Source organism: Sylvia atricapilla, chromosome 4, assembly GCF_009819655.1.
Source record: "Sylvia atricapilla isolate bSylAtr1 chromosome 4, bSylAtr1.pri, whole genome shotgun sequence".
NCBI classification, from domain to species: Eukaryota; Metazoa; Chordata; class Aves; order Passeriformes; family Sylviidae; genus Sylvia; species Sylvia atricapilla.
This window is the reverse complement of record NC_089143.1, coordinates 9,897,027-9,910,544: the sequence shown is the minus strand read 5'-3', so window position 1 is coordinate 9,910,544 and position 13,518 is coordinate 9,897,027. Positions and strand designations below refer to the sequence as shown.

The window sequence follows — 13,518 nt, the reverse complement described above, 5'->3', positions numbered from 1 at the left end:
CAGATGTTAATTTAATTCATACTAATGAAAGCTGTGCACAATGTTCAGCTATACAATTTGTTATTTATTGACAAATACTGTGTGTGTGTTTTATACCTTTTTCACTATGCACCACTGCAGTAATACTAGCAAGAACTCTGTGAGTGCCTTGTACAGAGACCACAGCAGCACAGATCAAACACACCTTATTTCTGCTCACACGGCTTATTTTTGTTGAAAGAAAATTCCAAGAGACACGATGGCAAAACAGAGGAATAAAAGGAAGACCATGAATATGGATACATCTATCTCAAGACAGCCCATTAGTATTAAAGAAAACATGGCTTTGTCTCTTTAAATGTACACTTCCCTACTGATGACTCCACCAGCTAAACAGTTTCGGGAACAGGATCTTCAGATCTCAAGGGACTCCATCTGTTTAACACAATAGGAGATTGGAGGGATCAGAGCTCTTACGAATTTATGAACATTACTCTAGTCCATGTCTCTATAGATACATGTTCTAAAAAGCAGTCAATACAAATGGAGACACTGCATCATCCCTTCCCTGGTCCCTGTTGGCTAGGGTCATGATTTGCAAAGTGGGAGTAACTGCAAGACACACTTCTCTCCCTCGAGAAAAGTGACTGGCTAGCATAACAACAGTTGATAACTGGGCACTGTTTCAGATGTGGTTATTTCACTCCATTCTCTGTGTATTTGTTATAAAACAAAGAAGCTCAGGGAACTCATGAGAGGCAGCTCTTATGGTCAGAAGTTTTCAGTCTTGAGTAGACGTGTATATCAACAGTCAAGCAACAATAAAAAACATTATCAAGCGACCAAGTTATCAATGTGTGGAAAAAAATCTGTTCTATTCCACTTCATGCCTGAGCTCTGTGTGATACTGCACTATTATCTTCTGAAAGACTAGCATTATCCCATGCACCTCTGGAAAATACTCTAAGGCTTAGAGCTGTCCACTGCTGGTTTTTATTCTCTTTGCTGCATTACTAAAGGAAAATAGGCCAGAGCTGCCTAATTCTGGCTCATGCTTGCTTGTGTGTTTAAAGGATCGGACAGATTGTCTTAAAAGATCATAGCATTTCTACAGCTCATCAGGTGCTACATTTTTAAAATCTTGACTATAGCACTGAAACACATTTATCCTTCCACTGAGATCAGGAAACCAACCCAATGATGCCACTGAGCAAAAACTTAATTGTCAGCCTTTGAAGACAAGTAGAATTTGAATTAAAATTCAGAGTATCAAATTGACCTAGAGGAACATTAAAAAACCTAGCCACCAATCTTTGTGTGGACACCCAGAAAACAAACAGGATACAACCCATGCCTCCTCATGAAAAAGCTAGTTTCAATAGTGTAATCAGACTTTCCAAAATCACGTCAGAGAAAGAAACTCAGCTTTGATGACACAGTCTTCTCTTGAAATTCCCTGCCTCATTTCCATCAGTGTTCTGCATTTGCTATGAGCAGAAATACAGAAAACATCTGCCCCATTCACTATACAACTCTTGATTCATTCTCTGTCCACTATCAAACCTGTGTACTGAAAAAGAGCTGTAGATGTGGTAGAAAAACCATAAACCTCTCAATGCAAACTAAACTTTATTTTTATGCATATGCTGAATTAGCTTTGAATAAACTATGTGAAGATTTCCTGATTTTCAAAAGAGGTGCCAACTAATCAAGTATGTAACTATGGCCCACTTATGATCAGCCACATGAACAAAGCAAGAGCCTTCACCACTGCAGTGGTTTAAAATTTACTGTCATAACTGGTGACTGAAGGAGGCTTATTGGCCAATTCAAACTGGTCACCAAGATAACAAAACATACTGAAGTAGCAGGCTGCATAAACAAGGCACTAAAAAAACACTGTAAAGAATTTTACAGTGAGTCTACCATACTAAAAATCTAGGCTGAAATTCTGCCTTTGTGTGACCTCACATCTTCTCTTTTTCTGAAAGACTATTAATAACCTTCCAAAACCTTGGCTAAAATACTTTTTTCAACACCAAAACAGTATTTCAAAAAATCGAAGGGACTGAGTGACAAACAGAGATGAATCAAATATGAAAGTACCCCTGATGTTTCTTCAGCTTTTGGTCTACCTAAAAGTCTGTACCAAAAGGAGAGATCTGTGCATGTACTGTGGTATGGACATAACACTCACAGATGATGGATTTTCACAGCCTGGCCTCTGGAAAGCAGTGGTGCAAACAAGAACTGGCCTAGTAAATGTTGAATTTGACTATTTTTTTCTACACAGTAGTTAGTTAATAAAAATCTGTTATCATCATAGACCTAGTTTTATCAGTATATGAAAATGAATCCATGAACAGATAATACAACAATCCTGAATATGTGCATATAAGTCTTAATGATTAATTAAATACATCATACATCAACCCAAAAATACAGAATATAACAGCTTTCACAGGATAAGCACATATTTTCAGAATATTTTTTTATCACTACACAATTAAAATTAGGAAGACTTAGATTGACTCACTTGTCATCAATGCTATTTTGATAATATATGTGCAAAAGTTTATCCTTTATCCAGCTCACTTTCTCTGCAGCATCTTTTCCAGCCTCAGCATGAAGACAGTACTTCTTGTACAGCTGGGCAAGACCCATCATAGCTTCTTTTCTTACTCGCCACTTGAGAAGGAAGAAATTAAAAGAAGTTGGGGAATTGGTTCCAGCAAATAAATAAATAAATAAAACATATAAAATACAGTAAAGATGTAGAAGCATGAAAGACACAATAGCCACTTTCTGATCTCCTATATTTAGACACTTCAAAAGCTGAAAAATGCCCTTTGAAGCCTCTAGATGAGAATTTGCAAAGCCTGCATAAAGGTTTTCTTGCCAGTACTATGCAGATTAAACACTGTCAGTACCCAGGATTTCATTACTTCTCTGTGCCCAGCAAAGAAAATCTGAGAGCTAGCTAACAGAAAAGAAGTTAAGTACAGCTTAATATGTACGCCTGAAAAAGCATCTTACTGAGTCAGAGTTTGGAAGGCTTATCTATACAGAGACAAGGCACTGGAAGTGGCAGACCTTTCTTCCCATTGCTTGGCATCATCTTACAGCACCCTTGCCTAGACATGGGAGACCTGGAGCCTCAGCCATGCCAAACCTGCTAGGCTTGAACTCTTAGGCCACTTTTCAGGACATTGGGAGAGGCCCACTTTGCTGAAGCCCTGAAGCCATCACTCTAGAACTGCAAGGATTAAGGAAAAAACAAAACAAAACACCCAGAGTACAGCAGCTGCAGGAGGAGTTATTGGGTTCTCAATCTTGATTTTAGTGGTCATACTTTATCCCCTCAAGTAAATAACAAGTATCCCATTATTAAGCAATTTAATAGACAAGAACTATAGGCCATCCTGTGCTGATTTGTGTAAGGAATCATACCAGAACCGATTTAAGGATTTAACAAGCCAGCACAGTGTCTCATGCTGAATGATTTACACAGTAACCCTCAGAAGACATTTGTTTTCCCACATCATTTAGAAGAAATGCATTAAATTCAAACTGAGATAATTTCTTCCAGAACACACTAGGTATCACTTCTGGCCTTGAACTCCCAAGGACTAACAATACACACATCATTTCAGCCTATGAAGCACAAATGTAAATACTATTATTCATACTGTGAGTAACTTCCTTGATCTTGCTAAACTGAAAGCTTGACTCAATACCACTGAGGTACTGCAAGTTTAATTTAATAGTTTTACTGAATGATTTCCTTTTCTTGAAGGGCAAGGAAAAGATAAATCTTCAAGACAATATGGCTCATGTCACCACAAGACACCACTAGCTGCTGGTTATAACAGTAAGATGAAAAAAATAAACTTGTATTTTGTTTCAAAATTTCAAGTATTAAAACCACAAATGACAGATCAAGATAGTAATGAATTTTCTAGAACGTAACACAGTAATTAGTTTTCACTAATGAGAAAAACTTTAGCTATAAATAGATGTTATTGTCTAACTTTTCTGCAGGAATTTGCTCACTCCTGTTGAGATCTAAAGCACATTTTAAATAAAGGTCTGAAATGGGAACATTTTCAGTAATTTTTCTGAATTCAGATAAACCCTTTCAAGGCAAGTGGATAGCTTCATCAGATCTCCTATACAAGACAGGAAGGATGGCAAAACTTGTCAGAAAAAAATGAAAAAGGATTTCTAGAAATCATTTCAGAAAATTTAAGCCTAAAATGGAGTAACAAGGGGTTAACAAAAGAAAGGAGGTTTGGATTGCCAACAGAATTCTGAGTAGTGAAATTGCTGTAGAGTAGATCACAGAGCATGTCAAAAGGCAGTTGCAAACTGACAATAGGAGACACTGGACCAAACTCCTTAGAGAATGTTTTGAACACCACAGAAGCAAGTAATTGAATAGGAGATATATGTAGCAAAAAAAGAGTAAGATGCTTCTGAGAATTAAAGCTGAAACAGTAAATAAACATAAAGAGGAATGTAATCATCAGTTTCAAAGGCAGCATATAAATAAACACAGCTAACAGAATTACTACCCTGATTTAATTAACAGAAGAATTTTGATAACCTTAGCTTCCTTGGTTGATCAACATAATTAAATTCCTCCATTGATGACTGCTGCCCTGAGCTTTGAAAAAAAAAAATTGCTATTGAAAGTTCAATACAATACCTTACCATTAGAACAACTAACCTATTCCTTTCATAAACATCCTACAATCGTTCTCCTTTATCTGGAAAAAGCCACACTGGTCTTCAGCACGGTCAAAACTAACACACATGCTGAAAAATGTGTAAAAAGGAACTGAGAATTGGTGCATGATTCTATGGCTCCTCACCCTATAGCTTTTGACTTCAAGCTGATGAAATGCAAGTCAGTTCTTATGAAGGGCCTGAGTCTCTACTTCATAAGGACTGTTAGGGAGAAATGCCAGTCAAGTCAGCTGTCAAAACTCTCTTAAATTCTCAGGTTCTTAAGATTATTCCAGTAAAATGGAAAAGATTTTGTTATTTGTTTTTAAAATGTCTCCTAATTATTCTAAAAAGCGAAGATGCTCAAGGGAGAGACCCTTGAGACAGTGTTCCAGTGCAGCTTTCGTAAGAACAGTTGTTACTAAAGACTAGATTTCAGTTTTTGGGAAGCATCTGTTACCACAGTCACTTTTCCATCTGGACCAATAAAAATGGATTTGAAAACTAGTAGTGGAAGTGGAGTTTTGTTTGCTTGCTTTAAATTTTTGGTTTTTAAATAGTTACAATCATCATTGAAATGTCTATACAGATGAACTCAGCTAAGGATGTTCCTTTAACTCTAGAAAGTGTTATCTTTACCAATTCTGTGAGAAAACCCCAGACTCAAATGGCATACCAGTTAGCATAATTTCATTTTTTTTCCCTGATTTACAAGGACAAGAGGAAGAACTGAAATGACAGGGTGACACTTTACTTCAGCCTGTTGGACAAGCATTCTTTTCATAGTAACAGGGATACTCATTTGATAGATGATTGCAGGCCTAAAAAGATGAAGTCAAACTGATGAATGATGATTTTAGGAGTTTGCAGTAGATGTGTCCAACAGAAACTCAGCTACAAAGGGGAAATGCAGCCAGCAAAATACAGAGTTCCATTAAAGAAAAAGAATTATTATAAATAGGTATGTATAATGTACTCAGCCTGGAATTGAGAAAATCCTACACAGAAAACAAAGATAGTTACATGGATATTAGCAATGCTTCTTTCCTAAATTGGAGAAAAATCCTAAAAATAATAAAAAAAGCAGATGAAAATTTACAAGTCCTTGATCTTAATTTTATAACTCTAATGATATTTACCAGCACATCCTATATTGCTACAGTCTACTTCAAATGCTAAGTATTTGTTGTAGTAATTTCTATCAGTGCTCAATTTTATTTTCTCCTCAGGATATATTTTCATTAAAGCTCCCTCCAGAGATTTTTATAAGAGCAACATCATATACAGACAAAGTTATTCTTCACTGATTGCCTGAAAAAGCACCTAACCTTGAAATGCAACATATCAAACCTATGACTGTTGTGAAATGACTCAGTCAAACACATGAGGAACATTAAGTGCTGTCACACTGATCTAAAGCCACACAAAAAAAGACCTAGCTCTGTAGAAATCAGTATTACAGCTGTGCAGTAATAGCTGACTGCCTCACTGACACAGCAGCATGCTTAAGGAAAACAGAGACACCGTGTTGAAGACACAGTAACAATCATCCCATTCTCACTAGGCAACAATCCCAGTGGGAAATGGTGGCTATACTAAAAGTTTTTAGATTTCATAAATGACCTTTTGGACATGTTTAGTGGCTGAGAAAGAAGGAAGGTGATCTTGATCACTTCTGAGAAACATACAATGTCAAGCTGCAAGTAAAACTAATTGAAGAGCTGCTTTATAATAGTGAACATACTCAAAATCAGTATTCCTCTGTGTAAAAAACTAGTATCCTTTTCTCAAAATCCATTATAGCAACATTTTCACTTGAAAGGAGAACAAAAAAATGTAAAATTAAAAAAATAAGTAATTGCAGTAACTAGCTAGAATGACATGGGGGCCATCCTTTCTACAGCCTAACAAAAAAGAACAATAATAAGGAAAAAAATATCAACATGGCTACATAGCACAGAGAAGTCTGCCATTAGCATCACCCTCCAAAGAGTATAGAGCCACATCCAAAAAAATGTAAACAGGAAACAGTGTAAGCTCTGGCAAACTGAAAGTAAATCCTTGATGAAGCATGGGCAATAGTTTCAAAATGAAGTTATTAAAAGCATACTAACTAAACATCTTCACCAAAGCTTCCAGAAGCAGGAAGCCTTCCAGACCCTTTCCTTATGGCTGAAAGATAAACAGGTTTATTCCAGGAGAGAGGTCTGAAGAGGTTTCTTAAAGTATCTTTATGAGACACTTAAAAAAATTAATAAAGCAAGTAAGAACAAAATCATTAAGACCAGGTGGTAACCCATTCATGACTTTTACAGGAATTGAGACATTATATACTGAATACAAATTTTTCTATTATTGCAATCTACCCATCAACAGATTGAAGACAGCAAATGTGAAAGAAACCAAAGGGTCTGAAGAAGAACAATGTGCCACTCATCAGAACATCCGATTTTGAATGGGCAAACAGGTTGAAATAGAACGGTAACGACAACAAAGAGCTTACACTACTGAAAAATAAGTTATGGAAATGTGTCATTGAACTTTATATAATGTGAAGTTTTATCTAAAAACTTTTAGCATACCCAGAAGAACATCAGTAAAATGCATTAAGATTCCGAAAAACTTACAACAAAGTCTTGTACCAGAGGGCCTTAAAATAAAAATTCTGTTGTGAATTAACTAACTAAAACATAGGGGGAAATGGGTGGAAGTAAGTGACTGATTTTCACAATGAAAGGAACAAAAGGAACCCTGAGTCAAAAGGGAATCTCTGACACTTCACATATGAAAAATTATTACAAAATTAACTGAACAGTGTGTATAAAATTTACTGAGGTAATCAGATGTAACACTGTAATTAAGAACTGCAGCTCCTGAATTGTTACAAAATGAAATGGAAGAAATTCAGATTAAGGGCAGGTTTTCATACTGGCATTAACTCTGCATTTACAGTATTTCATCTAAAGTTATTCAAGAAAAACAATGATATTAACATAAATGTTTTCTAAAATTGTCAGCTCAATGCTCAGAAATAGCAGAAGAGACAGACAATGTTTCAGAACAAGAAAAAAAAAGTTACCATCAAGTATATACACAGTGTGGTGCAAACTGTGAATGCCATTCAAAATCAGATATTCTGATGAGTGGCACATTGTTCCTAAATCTGGTCACCTTAGTTTCAACAGGATAGAGACACTCAGACAAGAATGATCAGAAGTATGCAATAATCAATTTACATTGAAGTTAATCAGGTGATTCTTTAGAATGGAAAACAAAGAACTGGAGAAGATATGGTATTCATATCTATTAAATATAAATGAGTCAAAGAATATTCATTATTTTACATAATCCAAGAACTATGAGATACCCAGACAAGTTCAAAAGCAAACATGTGAAGTTACTTTTCCCAAACATGCATTAAACCTGAATTTACTGATGCATACGCCATGGAGGCTTATAAAGTGCAAATAAATTCAAGAAAAAATTGATAAATATATGGAATAAAGCTCTATTCAAAGTTATTATGAACATGGGCCAGCAGACCTAAAAAATCCTTCAATCACAAACTGCTGAAAGCCAAAACTGACCACTGTGAGAATTACAATGGGTTATAGTGACCTTCCGTTTAAACATGTGTGACCATTCTGATGTTCTTAAAATGTAACTGTATTTATTACGTGTCAATGACCTTATTTATTTGACAACACTTGATTGATGCCACCATAATATGGAATTTTCAATAAGATGTTCTTGTAAGAAAATTATTTTTTCCCCGGCAGTATGCCTGTTAATAGTCAGCTCTGAAGATTCTCTGATTCTGTGGCTTTGGGTTTTTTTTAATTTTACTTTTACCAAAGTATATTACAAGCAGGTAATTGCTGAAAATACGATATTAACACTTACCCGTTTGTCCAGAGTTCTTTCCCTTACAAAGCCAAGCAGCTGGTCATTAACTAAAGAGAGATCTCTCTTGCCCGCAGTAATAATTGTAACAATAACATCATGTCGAATGGCTTCTTCAGGGTCATGTGATCTAACCTTCAAATACTCTGTTATGAGCAGAAACAATGAGAAGCTTGGCTTTTTTACACAGGTGTGATGTATTCTGATTCATTAATAATGTTTAATCAATTAAATGTCATGATCATATATCACAGCCATGTAACCTATTAAATACAGAGCTACCCACAGGAAACATCCATTCCAATGTTTTTTATGTTAAATATAAAACATTTACATGGCTGTAAATATCAGAAGAATATAGGAGTGATAGTTTATATGATAACCTCATTTACAAGCAGCAATAAAGTGAAATAAAGTTGACTAAAATACATTGTAAGTAAAAGGGGGTGAGGGAATAAGAAGAAACAAAGAGAAGAAACTCTCATTCCCATAGAGTGAAAAATGTAAATAATAAATCAAAAATACTGACAATGGCTTGCACCAAAAAACAACACTACTTTCAGTTAAGCCTCAAAATCTTCTCATAGTTAAAATGATACTGTAGAGAAAGAAGAAATTTCATAGTCTAGATCAGCAAAAAGGTATTTTCTGAACTCAGTGCAACATCGTAGAGGGGAACTCAGTCACTGATTTAGAAAAGTCAGGATGTTGCACCAATATTTGCTTTGCCTCACCCAAAGTTTCTTTAGAACTTGAAATTACTTTAAAATTCATCCTGCAATGAGTAGATCCTTAATGACTCACTCTGACAAAGCCCACACAAAACCACACACTCCTCTTTCTTATAACTAGCACTTGTCTTCAACAGAAATCAATTACTCTGCAGATACCCCTTCCACCCAGCATCAAGCATTGGTTTTGACACATTTTGGAACTACACTGCTATGTACAAAAATAGTCACACAGTTCCTTGCTCATTCTGTAGATTATTCTAAACCCCTGTATGAGCATCTCACCAGTGAGGTCTTTTGCTAAGTCTGGATGGTTCATTAAACAATGACTGGCGAATTTCACACTCTCTAATCTCACAGGGACATGGATATCATTGAACCTAGAGGGATAGAAGATGATGAATGTTAATTTTTAATTAGCTTTGCAAATCAGTATCGTTCTCTATGTAATAACATGTGTTGATAGTAACTTCTGTTAACTATTAGAATGTTTTTATATGGCAAAATTAGAGAATATAAATGTTTTGAATTTATCTCCATAATGTACCTCATACAAGTATTTGTTATTTCTTGTAAATTCAGTCAGGACTAAAAGAATGAAAATATTTTTTATCCCAATGGATTTTGCCCACTGACTTCTGAACACACCTCTCCATACAATGTCAATTGTGTGTGTGTGTTTACACAATTGTGTGTTTGTGTTTAAACACAAAAATATAGAAAAGTAAATTAGCAACAAACAGGAACCATTTGAAAACATTCATTTTTTAAAAAATTATCAACTTCTACATTTACATAAAACAAACTATCCCGTCACTCAGAAAGGTAAATGCCAAGCAAAACAGAGCTGTAGATACAGCTGAACAGTATGAAATTTCAGATAATGCTGCCATAGCTGTTGTGTAAATTCTGCTATACATTTAATGTGCTGTCTATCTAACTTATATGCTCTTAGCTGATAGCAACATAACAGCAGTTCTTCAGGGCTCTTCCTTCTAAAATATAATGCTATGCAGTTTCCTGCCTTAAAGATTTAATAAAATAACCTGTTCAGATACAATCAGTTACATCCACTAAAAAGACAGTGAAAAATGCAATACTGTAAGAAAACAGAAAAAATAACATCATAGAAGACCAGAAATTCAGAATTCTCTCCCATTTCCTTACCGCCCAAGAAAGCACTGCCAAAGAGGTCGATTTTGCGTGGCCAGATCAGAATCTTTGGAGCCAAAGAGTTTTGCCAGAAGTCGAACAACAGCCAAACGTTCTTCTCCATCATTGCTCTAAAAATCAGAACACAAAAACTGTAAATCATTAGCCATAATTATCCATAATACCTTAGTAATAGTATTCTGTTTTGTGAACAGTTAGATTAAGAACTGAATTTGAAAGTATTTCTGATAATCCTCATTCTCTGTAATTATCTTATTGGATTAATATGAGGCAAAATATACAAATACCTATTAAGGTAATGTATTGCAGACACTGAATAAATGGTTCTGCTTTGAAAGGACCTTCTCTTTGAGGAATAAAACCCCCCACACAGTACTCTGACATACCGTTGACAATACAAACAATTAATGCAAACAATTAATGTTTTGCTTTAAAGCATTTAAGACTATTTTATGTGTGTGGAAAAGACACCAATTAAAATCTTATAAACACAAGTGCACTAATGAAAGGTGCATGTAATTTCACCAAATACCTATTTCTTGGTTACTTTTGTTTGTTGCAACCATAGCCTTCATGTACATCCACACATACAAAATTATTTCTCTTGTCCACTTACAATCTTAGGAAAGACAAAAAGCTTTTTAATTAAAACCCCCACAGACTTCCAAATCAGGATAAATTAACTATTTTCAAGGATCCAAAAGCAGTCAGCTGTCTTATTAGCCAACAATAACAAATCTGATAAAATATTAGGAAATACTCGCCCTATTATTAAAACATTATTTCATAGAAGAAAATTCTGCAAATCAATACTGAAGTTAACACATTTGCATCTCATAAGCCAACCACAGCCTAATTACTTTATAAATTTTGGGTGTAATCCAAAGATTAAGTACATAAAGCTTTTGCATTAGACTGCATTAATTTATCATTATAATGATAATATATATTTTGTGTGCACAATACATGTTTGCAAGCACATTAAGTACATAATTGTATACAAATTATCAGTATCCCTTCTTTAATATCATATTTACCTTCAAAATAAAGCAATAAATACAGAATTTTTATCCCTCTAGTAGAACACTTATTTAATCTACAGTTGTGCACTTTTAGTATCCCCACAAATTTTACTGATTGTCCAAAGCTACAGTGTAACCCACCTTCAGCTTGAATTCCAGCTGTGGCATGACAGACAGCAGTAAGTGAGGATCTATGGCAAAAAGCTCTTGTATCAAGTCAAAAACGTGTTCTGATAAGTCACTTACTGAAGACTTTCCCAGTACCAGAACCTGGTTAAAAAACTAAAATACAAACAGCATTACATGGTATATTTTCTTTCATTAATGCCTACATTATTTTAAAAAATTATTTTAACATAGTATCATTAATGGCTTTATACTAATGGAAGGCACTCAAAGCACAATTTCTTCATTACATCAAAGCATTTCACCCTTACAGTTTTGGGTCAAGTAAATTACAAGGATCCTTCTCAGTTCAGTTCTATTAATTCTATCAAGGTAGTTTAATACACGACAATTTGATAATTTCAAATCTTGGTAACTAACTCCCAAGCAAAATTAACAGGTAATAAAAGAATTGTTAACTTAAAATGCATATTCATCCAGAACATTGATAAAAAAAGTTAGAACGTTTAAAAAATTTTCTTATCCCTGAAACCCAATCCAACTGAAGATCATCAAATGCTGAAAACAAAGGTTCTCTGCTTCAAATCAGTTTAAAAAAATGTCAGATGCTTTTATGTTATGCCTTGCAGTATTTGATGGGTAATGTATCAAGGTCATTAGTGATCTAAGAGAAACAAACTGAAGTAGTCTAAATTATTATTTATTTATTTTTGGATTTATATAAAGCATGTTAAAATCTAATATTTTCTATTAGATATTGTGGGTTAATATTATTTAAACAGGGCAAATGCAATAGCAAAAAAGCTATTATACACTTGAAAAAGAAAGTAATGAGAAGAGTATTAAATCAACTTAAAGGTTACTTTATGTACTGTCCTGTTTCAACATGACTAACTACAAAGCTTAAAAAGACAGGGGAATTGGAACTGTTAGGGAGACTCCTTGAGCTTTTAAATACTTACTGATTCATCTTTTATGAACCCGCTTAATTCCCTTTTAAACTGCTCTGAATTTTATGAATTTTACTGGCTTCAGCACCAAGGAAAGGCAACAGAATGGATCTGATCACATTCATCAAAGATTGCATTAGCTGTATTAATAGGCAGAACATACAACACTCACATTCAACAAGAAGGAATTATAATCTGAATCCCTGTAAAATGCATAGCTCTTTTACCCTTTATGACTACAAGTCATAGTAAGTTTAGGAGGGGAAAGAAAATGTAGCAAAGAGCCAGCAACTTGAAATGCTTCCTCCTAAAGCTTAGTATGAAATGAGGTTTTCTGGTTGCTGGACATATGAAGTATTAATAATTCCTTTTGTTTTAACAGGATTTTTGGTAGTCACCATTTTCACAGCCTAGATTCAGTCTTAACATTAGACTGGGATGGATAAAGATTAATTTCCTCTTAGCTTATTTGAAATCCTGCACACACTTAACAATCAAGGCAAAAACATTCTATTCGGAAAATTGTAGTAACTTCTATAAACAATTTAAAAGGATAAAAATATCCATCAAATCTCCAACAAATCAAGACAGTAACAAGAGCAAGTAACATGGATTAATTAATTTACATACATTGGCAATACACGGTTCAATGGTCTGGACAGTCCTTTTCAACAGGACTTTTGCAAGATCAAACGCTTGTTTGTTAAGGTTCTGAAATAAAGAAAATAGAATAAAATTTTACAGAGCTTTCACATGCCATAATAAACTTTGAAGAAACATTATTATACCTCCATACTCTGAAAATTTATGTGCACCAAATCTAGCACTGAAGAATGAACACAGCTCTCCATACAATGTATGGAGAATGAATTTAAATTAATATTTAAATGTGGTTTTGTTTGCTCC

General features: G+C 34.5%; 1 protein-coding gene across 2 annotated transcripts in view; it reads right to left on the bottom strand.

The window, feature by feature from the left end:
• The window catches only part of PDS5A (PDS5 cohesin associated factor A), a 78,589-nt gene that overhangs the window by 28,656 nt on the left and 36,415 nt on the right, over nt 1-13,518 (bottom strand). For both annotated transcript variants that reach the window (XM_066317090.1, XM_066317091.1), the window contains exons 7-12: nt 13,243-13,323; nt 11,678-11,818; nt 10,509-10,624; nt 9,627-9,721; nt 8,611-8,756; nt 2,516-2,667 (exon numbers count right to left, since the gene is read on the bottom strand). In XM_066317090.1, coding sequence (XP_066173187.1) covers nt 2,516-2,667; nt 8,611-8,756; nt 9,627-9,721; nt 10,509-10,624; nt 11,678-11,818; nt 13,243-13,323 — 731 coding nt within the window. The remainder of the gene's footprint in view (nt 1-2,515; nt 2,668-8,610; nt 8,757-9,626; nt 9,722-10,508; nt 10,625-11,677; nt 11,819-13,242; nt 13,324-13,518) is intronic.